The sequence below is a fragment of the Podarcis filfolensis genome, assembly GCF_964270895.1.
Source record: "Podarcis filfolensis genome assembly, chromosome: 14".
NCBI lineage: Eukaryota > Metazoa > Chordata > Lepidosauria > Squamata > Lacertidae > Podarcis > Podarcis filfolensis.
The window spans coordinates 30,372,676-30,388,818 of NC_139616.1; the positions used below are offsets into that span (position 1 = coordinate 30,372,676).

The window sequence follows — 16,143 nt, forward strand, 5'->3', positions numbered from 1 at the left end:
CAGGCAACTTCTATGGTGGCACTGTAACTGACATTGCTGGAGGTGCCACGGGCAGGATCCTTGGTGATACAGAGCCTCCCATCCCTGGAGGTACAACAGGCTACATTCCAGGTAGTGCTACAAGGCCCATCCCTGGAGAAACAGGAGGCAACCTCACTGCTGGTTTTGCAACTGACAACCCAGGTAAGGCAACAGGCAACATAACTTCAGGTTCTGCAACTAACATCCCTGGCGGAGCAACAGGCAACATCTTTGATGGTTCTGTGACTCAGATCCCTGGTGACACAACAAACAACATCACTGGTGGTTCTGCAACTCACATCTCTGTAGGCACAAGAGTCAATGCAGCTGGTGGTTCTGCAACTGACATCACAGGTGATGCAACAGGCAACATTCCTGGTGGTCCTACAACGCACATCCCTGGTGAAACAGGAGGCAACTTGGCTGGTGGTTCTGAAACTGGCATCCCTGATGATGCAACAAGCAATTTTCCTGTAGGTTCTGTAACTCACAACTCTGTAGCCACTGCAGGAAACACTGATGGTGGTTCTGCAACTCAGATAACCCATGGTGCAACAGGCAACATTCCTGATGGTGCTGTAACTGACAAACCTGGAGGTGTAACAGGCGGCATAACTGGTGGTTTCCCTACTCAAATCTCTGTAGGCACAACTGGCAACATTCCTGGTGGTTTGACAGTACATATCCCTGGCCAAACAGGAGGCAATCCCTATAGTGGCTCTGCAACTGGCATCACTGGTGCAGCAACAGGCAACATCTCTGGTGGTTCTGCAACTGACATCCCTGATGGTGCAACAGGCAATGCTGCTGCAACTAACATTCCTGGTGGTACCATAAACAACATCCTTGGTTCTGCAACTCATGTATCTATAGACACAAGGAGCAACACTGCTGGTGGTTCTGCAACTGACATCCCTGGTGAAATGGGAGAACACACTGCTGGTCATTCTGCAACTGGCATCCCTGGTGGTGCAACAGATGTCTCTGAAGGTTCTGCAACTCACAACTCTGTGAGCACAGCAGGCAACATTGATGGGGGTTCGGCAAATGACATTGCTAGAACAGTAACGGGCAACATTCCTGATGGTGCTGCAACAGACATCTTTGGTGGAGCAACAGGGAACAGCTCTGATGGTTCTACAACTGACATCCTTGGAGAGGCAACAGGCAGCACTGCTGGTGGTTCTGAAACTCACATCTCTGTAGGCACAACAAGAAGCAACACTGCTGGTGCAATGGACATTCCTGTTAGAGCCATAGGCAACATCCTTGGTGGTTCTGCAACTCATATCTCTGTAGGCACAACAGGCAACCTTGATGGTGGTTCTGAAGCTGAGACTCCTGGTGCAGCAACTGACAACATTCCTGATGCTGCTACAACCGACATCCTTCATGGCATCACAGGCAACATGCTTGGTAGTGCTGCAACTCACATCTCTGTAGGCACAAGAGACAACATTGCTGGCTGGTTTGCAACTGACATGCATGGTGCAGCAACAGGCAACATCCATGAAGCTGCTGGTGCAGCAACAGGCAACATTCCTAATGGTCCTACAACACGTGTCCCTGGTGAAACAGGAGACAACCTCACTGGTGGTTCTGTAACTGATATTGCTGGTGCAGCAACAGACAACATCCCTGCAACTAACATCCTTGGTGGTTCTGCAATTCACATCTCTGTAGGTACAACAGGCAATAGTGCTGATGGTTCTGCAGCTGATATTATTAGTGGTGCAACAAGAAACATTCCTGGTGGATTCACAACTGGCATCCTTGGAGAGGCAACAGGCAGCAGCACTGATGGTTCTTTAACTCCCGTCTCTATAGGCACAAGAAGCAATGCTGCTGGTGGTTCAACAGAAATTGGGGGTTCAGCAGCTTACAACTCTGTAGGCACAGAGGGCAACATTGATGGTGGTTCTGCAACTGACAGCACTGTTGGTGCTACAGGTCACATTCCTGATGGTGCTGCAACAGACACTGGAATCGCAGCAACAGGCAACATACCACATGCTGCTCCAACGTTCATCCCTGGTGGCACAACAAACGATATCCTCGATGGTTCTGCAAGTGGCATTACTGTTGGTGCAACAGGCAACATTCCTGGTGGTTCTGCAACTGTCATCCTTGCAGAGGGAACAGACAGCATTGCTGGTGGTTCTGAAACTTACATCTCTGTAGGCAAAACAACAAGGAGCTACACTGTTGGTGGTTCTGCAATTGGCACTGCTGGTGGTGCAACAGGCAACATTCCTGGTGGTCCTACAACACACATCCCTGGAGAAATAGGAGGCAACGTCACTGGTGATTCTGCAACTGACACCCCCAGTGGTGCAACAGGCAATATCTCTGGAGGTTCTGCAAATCACAACTCTGTAGACATGGGAGGCAACACTGATGATGGTTTTGCAACAGAGATACCTCATGGCATAACAGGAAACACTGCTGGTGCTTCTGCACATGGCATCACTAGTGATGCAACAGGCAACATCCATGGTCCAGCAACAAGCAACATCCCTCATGGTGCTCCATCAATCTTTGATGGAGCAACAGGCAACATCACTGGTGGTTCCGCAACCAACATAACTGGTGGTGCCACAAGCAACACCCCTGGTAGTTCTGCAACTCAAATTCCTCATCACAAAACAGGCACCATCAGTGTTGGTGATGCAACTCAGATTCCTGTTACAGCAACGGGCAACATGCGTGGTGCTGCTGCATCTGACATCCCTAGTGGCACTACAGGCAACATCCCCAATGGCTCTGTAATTGACCTCCCTGGTGGTGCAACTCCAGACATCAATGGTGGGGATGTCACCCAAATCCCTGGTAGCGCAACAGAGGATGTATCTGGTGGTGATTTGACTCATATTCCCGGGGATGCAGCAACTCAAATTCTTGGTAGTGCAACAGGCAAAATTCCTCCTGTCTCTGAATTTGATATTCCTGGTGGTGCAACAGGTAGTCTCACAGGTGGTTCTGTAACTCACACCCCAAGAGCAGCAACAGGCTACATTCCTGCTGGTTCTGCAACTGACATCCCCGGTGGCACAACAGGCAGCAGCAATGGTGGTTCTGCAATTCCCATTCCTACTGGTGCAACAGGTAACCACACTGGTGGTGCTGCAACTCACATCCTTGGAAACACCACGGGGGACATCTATGGAGGTGCCCCTTCATATGCATGGACCCATCCAATCCTGTTTTCCACCTCCCTTGTCCTCCCTTACTTTCTTACAACTGTTTTCCTATAATCCAACCTTGCTATCCACAATGTTTTGCAAAATATTTAATATTTCTTAGTAAACATTCCTTATTTCTGTACACCTGAGATTGGAAAAGCAGCTGGATGTTTCTTGGTGCCTCACCAACCATTGTGTTTTTCCACCCTCCAAACTCTGCCTCCACCCCTTAAAGAATTCAGTCCACTTGCAAACTTTGTGCAGGTAATAAAAAGCTGGGTCCCTTGTGCTTTTGAGAACAATACATGGTGATTTAATGTGGATATTCAATGGCCAATTGCAGAACCTTATTAGGCATGCAGACACAATTGATGTGAAACAGGAAGCTGCCTTATACTGAGTCGGAGCATTGGTGAGCTAGCTTAGTACTGCCAGCACTGATTGGCAGCAGTTCTCCAGAGCTTCAGGCAGGGAGCATTTCCCACTCCTCCCAGGAAATACCAGAGATTGAACTTGAGACCTTCTGCATGTAAAGTGAGCCATGTTCCTTCCACAAATTCCTTCCACAATTAGGTGGTTATCTAATGAAGGATTTTCAGCGCTCTCACTTGCTGGTGTCTTGGGGAATGCACTCACCTTTCATTCTCTAAATGATTCTCTAAATGATTCTTAGCTTGGATCCTTTTGTGTGAATTTATCATACCCTCCAACATTTCTCTGATGAAAATAGGAACATCCTATTCCATCATCATCATAATCATGATAAAATGAATATGAATATATATATATATATATATATATATATATATATATATATATATATATATATATATATATATAAAATACCCTGCCCCAGCCACTCTGGGAGGCTTCCAACATATATAAAATCATAATAAAATATTAAACATTACAAAAACTTCCCTGTACAGGACTGCTTTCAGGGGACTCGGGGGTTGCATAACTCCATACCCTCCAACATTCCTCCAATGAAGATAGGCATGTCCTAAGGAAAAGTGGGGCATTTTAGAATCAAATCAGAAACCAGGGTGGCTTCTGTAAATATGGGACTGTCTCTGGAAAATAGGGTCTGATATATTCATTGTTCATGAATTCAGAGGCAGTGTGCTAAGCAGGTTAATATCCTCACTCCAACCTCTGTTTCCCTTTCGCCCAGAGTCAGGGCTCAGCCACACACACCTTTTGCCTTGCACTTTCTAGGCTCAGGCCTGCAGTTTCCCAGTCTGTGCCCCAGAGCTCCCCCCGCCCCACCACTTCACCCAGGAAAACCCACTCTTTAGCACTGAATCGGAACAAATGGCAGTTTGGTTTTTCCCTGGATTGCCATTTCCTCCGATTCAGCCGTAAAGAGCATGTTTTCATGGAGAAATCAGTGAGAGGGAAAGAAAAGTGCTCAGACGTGGACCTAGAAATCCCAGACTGCACCTAGCAATACGGAGCAAAGGAAAGTGGATGAGTCCTCAAACTCTACAAGGAAAATAACATCTTACGCTGTGTAACACTTTTTAAAGGAAATAAAGCTTTTAACTTTTATTTTTGGTCTGGTTATTTGTTTATTCCCTTGCAAAGGAAGACCTCGATTTACGGCCTGGTTGTTTATCCTGCTATTCCCATTGCAAAGAAAAGATTTGGGGCTGGCTGTGTGTCTCGAGCCTGATCAGTTTGACACATGCAGCAAAGCTGTTGTTTAAAATTCGCTATCTAGTTCTGCCCCAAAACTGGATCATAATATCAGCAGCCAGCACAGCCAATGGCCAGGGATGATGGGAGTTGTAGTCCAGCAACTTCTGGAGGGTCAGAGATGACCCCCAACCTTGCTTTAGGCACTAACAGAAACCATTTGTGTTATGCTCAGGGAAAAGCACTTTGAATATGCTCAGAAACATACTCGAGGGACAAGCCAGAGGTTTTGAAAACACAATGTGGCAGCTGTGCATCATGTTCCTATTAGCTGCAGCTTATTTAATAAAAAGGGATGCGGGTGGCGCTGTGGGTTAAACCACAGAGCCTAGGACTTGCCGATCAGAAGGTCGGCGATTCGAATCCCCGCGATGGGGTGAGCTCCCGTTGCTCGGTCCCTGCTCCTGCCAACCTAGCAGTTCGAAAGCACGTCAAAGTGCAAGTAGATAAATAGGTACCGCTCTGGTGGGAAGGGGGACGCGACGCGGGTGGCGCTGAGGGTAAATCCTCAGTGCCTCGGACCTGCTCATCGCAAGGTCGGCGGCGGTGGGGTGAGCTCCCATCGTTCGGTCCCAGCTCCTGCCCACCTAGCAGTTCGAAAGCACCCCTAAGTGCAAGTAGATAAATAGGTACCGCTTTATAGCGGGAAGGTAAACGGCGTTTCTGTGTGCGGCGCTGGTGCTGGCTCGCCAGATGCCGCTTAGTCACGCTGGCCACGTGACCCGGAAGCTGTACACCGGCTCCCTCGGCCAATAAAACGAGATGACCGCCGCAACCCGTCGGCCATGACTGGACCTAGTGGTCAGGGGTCCCTTTACCTTTACCTTATTTAATAAAAAGGGTATTTTAGCTGGATTTTGCATCCTCCAGAGTAATTTTATTGCATTTCCTGCACTCTCCTTAAGCTTAGAGCTGCTATTAGAGCTGCCCAAACACTGGGATTCTTTTTAGGCCCAAACATTCACTTTCCAAGATTCCATGTCCTGTAGGCTTTGAGTGGGTATTATTATTATTTCAGTTTATGAGTTATGACTTGAAGCAGTTTGTCCACATGCAAATATCTGTCCCCAAGGGGCTCATAATCTAAGCCAGGAGTTAAAGGTTCTCAAGGCCTGTTTGGAGCACCAGCTCTGAGATGCTCAGATGTCTCTGCAATATCATGCGTGAGGATGCCAGAGCTGGTTCGCAGGCAGCCCCCCGCAGACAACAACAACAACAGGGCGGCAGAGAGCTTATGAGCTTCTTATGCACTGGGTAACCGAAGCAGACATAACCCAGTTTTCGATGCACATGATTACAGATATATATTTTTTAAAGCTCAGAGATTTATCCCAAAAGTCAATATGGGAGCCATGAAACGAGGAGGAAAGGATAGGACGTACGGTATGTTAGTTATTTGTTTGTGACATCCAGAGCTTTGTGCATTAACTCAGTGGGGTCCATCTAGTCCGGCATCCACAATGGCCATCCAGATGCCCAGTGGGGAATTTGCAAGCAGGACCTGAGCTCAAGAGCACTCTCCCCTCCTGTGGTTTCCAGCAACCACCATCCAGAACTCAGAAGAATTATTATTTCATTTATATTCCACCTTTCCTCCAAGGAGCTCAAGATGGTATCCTATGAACACAACCCTGTGAGGTAGATTAGGCTGAGATAGGTCACCCTCCTGAGGTCCAAGGTCACCCTCCTGAGGTCCATTGTGGCTGGGTAGGGATTTGAACCCTGGCCGTCCAGGTCCTTCACTCTAACCTCTGCACGACAGGCTCATCCCCTCAGTGCAGGTTCTTCTTCGCGCCTTATTTGGTTTAAGCTTTCAGATGGATTATTTAACTGGCTTTTGCCCCGCACGTGGACGGGGTTGCCATCGGGAACCTGAAGTGATGATTACTTTGAGCACTCTACCTCTAACTCTTTGGAAGTTTTCTTTTCTTTCTTTATAGACTTAGAGTAGATTGACATATAGGGCTCCACTCCCGGGTTTCTCTCCACCTCCCTCCCCGAGTGAATAAATATGAAATAGCCATAGAAATCAATAGGCAGGTTGCTGAAAACCACGTCTAGATTAAATCAGTTGGTTTCCCCGTCTATTTCTGCGGGCAAAAAAATTAGAAAACACGGACGCCAAGGTAACATCGGGAGCCCTCATTAAGGAGGTGAGGGGGCTACTCTACATTATTTATCTCCGCGTTCCTCTCTCTCTCTCTCTCTCTCTCTCTCTCTCTCCTTCGTCGGTTTGCGGCAGTGTGGCGGAAATAGCTTATCAGACAGTGTTGTACGAGCATATACTTCCTCGTCGGAGCTTTACGGCAGTGTGGCGGAGAAGGGAGATGCGAAGATGGCTACGGCTGTGTCGCCCTTCAGCGGAGTTCTGCAGTTGACGGACCTGGACGACTATATCGGGCCCTCGCAAGTGAGTGGGGCGGGGGAGGAGGAAGAGTGGAGGCAGGAGAACGAGAAGGATACAGGCATTTGGGGCCGGTCCCGTGTCGTATTCTTTGCAAACCTTACAACAACCATGTGAGGTAGGCCAGCAGGAGCAGCACACGCATGCGCGCCCATTGCTGAGGCTCAGCGTGAGCATTCATTCAGCGTGAGCAGCCCCAATATGCGGGGCCAGGGTGGTGTAATGATTAGAGGGTCAGGTTAGGGAAACCTGGGTTCAAATCCCTTCTCAGCCATCGGAGACTCATTGGGTAGCCTTGGTCTGGTCAGGGTTGTCATGGGAAGGAAGGAAGGAAGGAAGGAAGGAAGGAAGGAAGGAATCAAAGGTTCTGGCCTCAGCAAATTGAAGACGGGACTGTTTTTAAATGTAATGAAAAATGTAAAGTGTCTAAAGTAAAGTGCATCCATTCCTTCTCCTGGCAAACCTCACAGTGATCCTGTAAGGGGTAAGTTGCTTTATCCTGACCATGGTGTGTGTGTGAGAGAGAGAGAGATGGGGTGGGGAATAAACTTGGCATTACCAACCAGATACCAACCAACCCGCGACGGGGTGAGCGCCCGTTGCTCGGTCCCTGCTCCTGCCAACCTAGCAGTTCGAAAGCACTTCAAAGTTTCCTATTCCTATTCCTACCTCCGGCAGGAAGGTAAACGGCGTTTCCGTGTGCTGCTCTGGTTCGCCAGAAGCGGCTTAGTCATGCTGGCCACATGACCCGGAAGCTGTACGTCGGCTTCCTCGGCCAATAAAGCGAGATGAGCGCTGCAACCCCAGAGTCGGTCACGACTGGACCTAATGGTCAGGGGTCCCTTTACCTTACCTTACCAACCAGATTATCAATGCCTGATGCAGAAATTTCTGAACTGTCCAGTGGGATTCTAGGAGGAAGCACTGCTGCTTCTTCCTGAAGTACGGATTGTGGTGTGTGTGTGTTTTGGTGTTTATTTTCAGTAGTTCGCTTTCCTTTCAGGATTGCATAAAACCCATCAAAGTTGAGAAGAAACTTGGGAAAGCAGCAGCAAAGATCCGCATTGAAGATGATGGGACTTACATTCAAGTTGACAAGGTAAAGTTTCCCCTCCTCAGTTTGATCACATCATAAGATGGGGTGGGGAAGCTTTTTTTTAAGCTGTGTGTTTTTGCATTCCACCATCAAGCTTCTGGGGGCCACGTGGCAGAGGTGGGCAGGGCCAGAGGTGAAAGCAGGTGATGCCATTGCTCTTATACAATAAGCTACATACCTTTCATAAGAGATACAAAATAGGTTTCGGGATCAGCTGTTACAGTTCTGCAGCCCCAGCTAGGAGTTCAGAAGCCTCTTGGAAAGGGACTTAGTTGCGGAGTTGGGTAACAACCCTCCAGGAAGGAGGACCTTTTCAGTTGTAGTCAAGAAAACTGGTTAATGGATGTTCTCAAAAGAGCAATTACTTCCTTCTGCTCTTTGGACTGCGAATCTCTCATGTTTGGCCCTACAGTCCGGAGCCAAAACTTGCTACAGTCCTTGGGCCCCTCTGTGAAGCTTTTATTTATAAAATCTCCAACGTCATCATTAGATGGTGGGGAGGTAACCCCTGAATGACCGCTAGTGAAAGCTGGAAGTACTTTTCAGGAAGGCTTGGAAGCTGATCTCCATCCCCCCTGACCAACTCTCCCTTTCAGGACGGAGGGTCACAAAAGCTTGAGAAGGCCAAAATCACCCTCAATGACTGCTTGGCATGTAGCGGCTGCATCACGTCTGCGGAGAGTGTCTTAATCACACAGCAGAGCCACGAGGAACTCCTCAGGGTCTTAAATACCAATAAAGTAAGTTGTTGATGCTGTCAGCATGTGAGTCATAGGGCCTGAGGACCTGGAGGATGAACTCTTTCTTGCCCACTTGTGCAGGAGAAGGCAGCTATAGGGGTCTGGTCTAGGGACATAAAGGTAGGAAGCTGCTTTATACAGAAAGCCAGACCATTGGTCCATCTACACTGACTGGCAGTGGCTCTCCAGTGTTCCCAGCAAGGGAATTTCTAAGCCTTACCTGGAGATGCTGCTTGGGACCTTCTGCATGCAAGGCGGTTGCTCTGCCCTTGAGTTACAGCCCTTTGCCACTGAGTACGCTGGATTTTCTTCCACTGCCAGGAGCAATGTTAGCAAGCTGTTTGCATTCTGGTTGGCTTCAGAGCAAATTATCTAGACCTATTATAAAGCTGCTGGTAGTTTTGCGTTTGTCCTCCACTTCTCATTGCATTAGGGACTAGATTCGCAACATATATATTTTAAAAAAGAATCCAGCCATTTCATGCTAGCTACAGAAAGGCTCAGGGCACCTCAAGATAGAAAAGGTAAATACTCCAGCAAATACGAATTTCATGTTGATGCTTGTTTGTTTTTTTAAGACGTCAGGCTCTGCTTCCCAGAAGCTGGTGGTGGTGTCCGTATCTCCCCAGTCCCGAGCTTCGCTGGCGGCAAAGTTTTCACTGACTCCTTTAGACACAGCCAAGAAACTGATGTCTTTCTTTAAAAGTTTAGGTGAGCAGCAGCGTCTCTTCTGAAGTATGTAGCTTGATGATTTAGTAATTAAACACACTTGGGATCAAACGGATTCCTGTGTTCCTGAGCATCACATTTCTGCCACGGGGCTGGAAGGATAAAACTACTCGGGCTGAAGATCTTGCTGCCTTTTCACCCTTTTAACAAATAGCTTTTAAACGTCATTCTCATTTAGATGTCTGAACGGATTGCCCATATTAATTAAGTTGGGACTTATTGTCAACTGATGATGTTTCTTTCTTTCCCCTCTGTTACATTTACAAATATATATATATATATATAAAAATGCAGGGGGAAGATAAAAAAACTGACCAAACTGCCTATCACTTGGATGGTTTTGTTCACCCTTGTTGCAGAGGGTGTTGAGCTGACACAGTTTAGGAACAGCCCACCAATCCAGCTGGCTCAGTATTGTCTACACTGGCTGGCAGCAGCTCTTCAAGGTTTCAGACAAGGGTCTTTCTCAGCCCTACCTAGAGATGCTGAGGATTGAACCTGGGACCTTCTGCATGCAAAGCAGGCCCTTTACCATTGAGCTGTAGCCCTTTGCTTAACAAAGGAACAAAGGAAGCTGCCTTGCACAAAGTCGGATCATTGGTCCAATGACACCTGTATAGAAAGCTTCAGGAAGCCCCCACCACTCCACAAATGTGCACCTAACCTCTCCTCCTTCCCTGTCTCAGGGGTGCATTATGTCTTTGACACGACTTTCTCAAGGAACTTCAGCCTGCTGGAGAGTCAGCAAGAGTTTGTGCAGCGCTTCCGGAGGCAAAAGGAAGACAAGAAGGCTTTGCCTATGTTGGCTGCTGCCTGCCCAGGTGAGGCTGTTGTGGAGGGAGAGAGTGGGGTGCGGGCCCTGCAACTGGTGCTACCCATCACCCAGGAACCTCAGATTTTAAGACAGTGATGGGTGGGGCCAGAAGGAAAAGAGGGTGGAGCAATGAATGTGAATTTTTCCTTTAAGCCGTAGGCTTCCTATCCGCTTCCACTCACATACCCTTCTCTAGCCTTTTCAGGCAAGCAGGAGTCACTATCAGAGTACAAGGGCACATTCCAGCCAAGCAGAAACATTCAGAGAGGGTGCAAAGCTTAGCTGGTGAAGCGGGTAGCCTGGGGAAAATCCTAAGGGCCAAATAGAGAGGTCTGAAGGGCCACATTTGGCCTCCTGGCCTGAGGCTCCCTGCTCCTGCTGTGGACTATAAATGGGACATTCCAATATTTCTGCATGCTGTTGCAATTCCGTTCCCTTTTTGGGTTTCTAGTCCTTTTTCTAGTCCAGCTCTATCCCTGGCAACACAAACATTGTTGAGCAGCTTTTCCTTTTAATCCCTTGGCCTTTCTTCCAATAGGCCAGCAAGAGGAGAGTGGGATGGGGGTGGGTGCTGCCTTTGGAGCCTGGAGGCGGATTTGTGACTTAAGGATGTTGGTTCTTCTTCCTCTTTCAGGCTGGATCTGTTATGCCGAAAAAACCCACGGGAGTTTCATCATCCCTCACGTCAGCACGGCCAAGTCTCCCCAGCAAGTGATGGGCTCCCTCGTCAAGAGGCACTTTGCCAAACAGCAAGTGTGTGTTCCGTGGCAGGCACTTTTCGCAGGGGAACTGGTGTCCTAGAAAGTCTGGGAGCAGCAGCTGGGCTTCAGTTTGTGACCTCCCCATCAGATCGCCTCTGCAGAGAGCCAGAAAAGGGGTAACCCTCTCACCCAAACAATCCTCTGCAGAAAGGGGAGCTCAGACCCTTTCCCTTCCATGCTAGGGCAGTGCTGTTGCTGCTGCTGCTCTTTTCTTCTTAAGGGCAACCATCTCAAGCCACCCAGAATTGTTATTACCCTATGGAATGACCTTACTCTCACTTCTCTGGGTTTAGACCAGCCTTTGCCCAATCCTGGATCCCTCCAGATGTTTTGGACTACAACTCCCACCATCCACTGCCAGTGCCATTGTGGCTGATGGGAGTTGTAGTCCTGAACATCTGGAGGGTACTAAATGGTTGGCAAAGGCTGGTTTGGACAAATTTGCAAAGGGTGCTACTAGTTAATGGTTGCTAGATGGAGGTTTTACACCTCTGAATGCCACCTACCAGGGCCAAAAACCAAACAAACAGGAAGTGGCTATTGCCTTCATTCTTTGCTTGTGTGTCTTTTGCAGTGCCCTACTGGTGCCACTGTCAGAAACATGAAATCAGGACTAGTTTTTGCTGATGAGATATCCCAATCTCTTCCCCATTTATAGCACTTGACACCTGACCAGATCTACCACGTGACAGTGATGCCTTGTTACGACAAGAAGTTAGAAGCTTCCAGACCTGACTTCTTCATCCAAGAGCACCAGACCCGTGAGGTTGACTGTGTGATTACTACAGGTAAAGCAGAGCCAGGAACTGTGATGCAGTCAGTGTTTGAGTTAGAAACACCCAGAAGATTCCCTTGCCTGCTCCCCTGGCTTGAGGTGCAACTGCCCATTCACTAGCCACTACTTCCACCTGCCCCATTTGAGTTAATAGAGCCCAGCACCCATCCTGCCAGAGGTTTCTACACATACAACCTCCCGAATCACTCCATCCTGGCGAGCCAGAGGGATTATGCCATTTCAAGGACATATTCCAGCCAAGCAAAAGTTCTTGAGTAGGGGCGCTGAGTGGAGAAGCTTGGAGGGCCGCACTCAGTCCCTAGGCTTGAGGTTCCCCATCCCTGAACTCGAGAGAGGATTAATTCATTGCCTGGTAATTCCTCTCTGCTTCCTGCCTCCATTCCATCCAGAATGCAAACTCCCTTGCATTTGTTCTGTGTTTCAGGAGAAGTTGTGAGGTTGCTGGACCAGGAGAAGGTAACCCTATCAGAAGTGAATCCTGCCCCTTTGGATAGCATGTAAGATCTAAAGTCGCTTAACTTTGCTACGCTTACATCCGGCTTGCTTCTTTCACATGTGCTCGATTTGCAGAACTTTAATCAGGATTTGGCCTTTATCGGCATGCAGCCGGGCATTTCGAGTTTTGCATGGTGCCCTACGCTGTTTCTTTTCTCCCTTCCATAGGTTTAGTGGTGTATCTGAAGAGGAGCAGTTGCTCGGGCACTCTGGAGGCGGTTCTGGGGGCTACCTGGAGCACATCTATAAGTATGCTGCAAGGGAGCTCTTCGGTATTCAAGTGGAAGAAGTTCGCTATAAGGCACTGAAGTAAGGATATTGCATTACCGCCTGGAGCTCTTACCAAGAATCCTATCCCAGCCCATTTCCCCCAGCCTGCATTCTCTTCCAGTAAGGAAGTATTGGGAGTGCTGCTGCTGCTGCTTTGCTGCTGCCTGTCCCTTGCTCCAGCCTCCCTCACTGGTTAAAGAGCCAGCAACCATTGCAAGCAGCCGTGGAAGGTGCAAGAGAGCCATGGCCTGGGAGGAAGCATTCGTTTTCCAACCGGGCTGACTTCCCCACCAAAATTGTACTGTTCGTCCATGTTCCGTTGCTGCCAGTTTCCGCTCTGAGCAGCTGGGATAGTGGCTTGGGAGCGTGTCTGAAGAGACCATGTTTTGCAGTAGCAAATCTCTGGTTCCGCCCTGACCCCTTTTAATTCTTCCCCAGAAACAAGGACTTGCAGGAAGTGACGCTGGAGAAGGATGGCAAAACCCTCTTGCATTTTGCCCTGGCATACGGATTTCGGAACATCCAGAACTTGGTGCAGAAACTGAAGCGGGGGAAGCTGCCATATCACTACATCGAGGTGATGGCTTGTCCTTCAGGTAAGGCCACCTGCAGGTTGGAAACGGCAGGGGGAATAAGAAAAGGCTGCATATGTTGCTTGGAGCTCTCTGGCAACATCCTAAGAATTCTCTTTCACTCCTACCAGTTAATACTGTAATTATTATTATTATTATTATTTATTTATACCCCGCCCATCTGGCTGGGTTTCTCTAGCCACTCTGGGCGGCTTCCAACAAAATATTAAAAATACAATAAAACATCCAACATTAAAAACTTCCCTAAACAGGGCTGTCTTCAGATGTCTTCTAAAAGTCAGATAGTTGTCTGATGGGACATCTGATGGGAGGGCGTTCCACAGGGCGGGCGCCGCCACCGAGAAGACCCTCTGCCTGGTTCTCTGTAACCTCACTTCTCACAGTGAGGGAACTGCCAGAAGGCCCTTGGAGCTGGACCTCGGTGTCTGGGCAGAACGATGGGGGTGGAGACTCTCCTTCAGTTAAAAAGAAGCAGGTTGCTGTTTTGTTTGTTACAAAGTTATGTATTTTTATGTTTTTATATTGTAAACAGCCCTGTGATCCTTAGATAAAGGGTGGTATAGAAATATAATGTATAAATAAATAATCCTGAAATGCCACCTCCTTCCTCACAGACCCTCTCAAGCGTTGATATCGGCAGAGGTGGCCCTCACGGTTGCTCCATCTCCCTCAGACATTCGAGAGGGGAGTGACCTGTAAGAGGGCCTTCTCTGCGGCAGCCCCTAGGCTGTGGAATTCCCCTACCTACAGAGGTGTGCCTGGCTTCTTCACTGGTTTCAGTGAATGCTGAAGACACACTTCTTTACCCCAGCCTTTGACACTTGAGATGTGCCTTTCCAGGGACTCCGCTGTTCTTCCTATGACCGTCATGTGTTTTAACTATTTTTAGTCTTTCATTGTTGTAGCCTGCCCTGGGTCTTGCTAGTGAAAGGCAAGCAATACATTTGGTGATGATGATAATATTGAAGCTCTAGCTTAGCTAACTCAGGTACTTCCTTCAACCTGCTTCCCTCCAGATTTGAGCTCCCAGCAGGCACCAGCCTGCAGAAATCATTTTGAACTTGTGGCCTTGCGTGCCTGGGGCTGATGGGAGTTCTAGTTCAAAGCATTTGGAGGGTGCCACCTTGGGGAATGCAGGTTTAGCTTAAAAACTCACCTATATTCTTCTTGCCTCTTCTGCTGGAATCCACTTTCTTCCCGCCCCCTCGTTTCTTTCCAGGCTGCTTAAATGGAGGGGGTCAAATTAAAGCCGAAGGGGAGCCCAGCAAGGATCTTCTCCAGAGGGTGGAGAGGCTGTACGAATCGGTCCAACCTGAAAACCCGGAGCTTAATGGAGCCGTGCAGGCACTCTACAAGGAGTGGCTGGGTGGCTCTGCTTCGGAACAGACTCGAGACGTCCTGCACACAGGGTATCACGCAGTGGAGAAGTCAAGCGCCACCTTGAATATCAAGTGGTGAAGATGGCTGGGAGTGCCGTTGGCACAGAAGGTGTCACAATCATGCGCTCTTGATTTCCTTTCCCTCTTCGAAGTGGTTGCTGGAAGGACAGAGACTGGTGGCAAAATATGTAGCAAATCCACCTTTAGTACCAAAGAATGGAATAAAAATGATTACGGACAGAGGGTTTGGCTTTAAGGAGAGCTGTGTTCATCCGTATACCCTTGCCTTCCCTCCAGCTTCTGACAGCCATGACTGTTGGCCGTCCTGGCAGCATCTGGGCGGGCATGTTACATGTTGCTACCATAAACAATTGTCCTAGATCAAGATCTCTCTCCCCATACCCCACAATGCAAAGGAAAACACAATACTAACAGATGCTACTTGAGTGATTGTCACAGGGGCCAGTCAGTCAGCCTCTTGCAGAGTTTCAGTTGGAAACAGTCCGTTTTGTGGCTTGCTGCAGGTTGGGGGTTCTTGGATGTCTGCCCGAAAGGGGGCTGGAACACATTCTTGGGGTTCAAAGTATGTACCTGTCTTAGCTCAGAGTGTGTTTCCAGAGCTCTCTGTGCTTTTGGTCTCATTCCTGCCACTTGCCTACAATGAATTCCCTTAGTAACAGAAAACAACAGCTGTTATAAATCTACAGGATAGTTAAGAACTTCAGAAAGAGCCTCCTGGATCAGGCCAGTGTCCATACACTCCTACATCATCTTCTCAAGAGTCCTAAATCAATCTCTGCCCTACCTTTTTCATGCAGAGATTGGAAGTTCATGCCCCATCCTGGACCGGGAGCAAAATGTCACCTACAACACTGAAGTGCGGCGTTTAAAAGAATTGTAGCCAGAAACCTGAAATGTTTCAGGCCTGCTTTATTCCTTATTCTCTGCACCCACAAAGCCAAGAAGCTTTTTCTCCAGGAGCGATGGGATTACCTAAGGAGACTCTTTAAGAGGCAAGGGGGATCTAGAGGTATAAATGACTTTCAGACTTTGAAAAGCTGGTGTCACTCGATCAAGTTCACCAGTTTTGTTGAATTAATTAAATAGTTTTAATTGGATTTTGAATAAATGCAGTTAATTGTTACTGTTTTGAATTTTATTGTGT

At 48.2% G+C, this 16,143-nt stretch overlaps 1 protein-coding gene across 1 annotated transcript; it reads left to right on the forward strand.

Annotated features, from left to right (window-relative positions):
- Nucleotides 1-7,129: 7,129 nt before the first annotated feature.
- On the forward strand, nt 7,130-16,122 carry CIAO3 (cytosolic iron-sulfur assembly component 3). The gene is made up of 11 exons (XM_083584628.1): nt 7,130-7,311; nt 8,309-8,404; nt 8,998-9,141; nt 9,720-9,852; nt 10,557-10,691; nt 11,319-11,437; nt 12,104-12,233; nt 12,666-12,738; nt 12,905-13,045; nt 13,445-13,602; nt 14,819-16,122. Exons 1-11 carry the CDS (start codon nt 7,237-7,239, stop codon nt 15,055-15,057), a joined length of 1,443 nt encoding a protein of 480 aa, XP_083440754.1. The 5' UTR covers nt 7,130-7,236; the 3' UTR covers nt 15,058-16,122.
- The last annotated feature ends 21 nt before the right edge of the window (nt 16,123-16,143 follow it).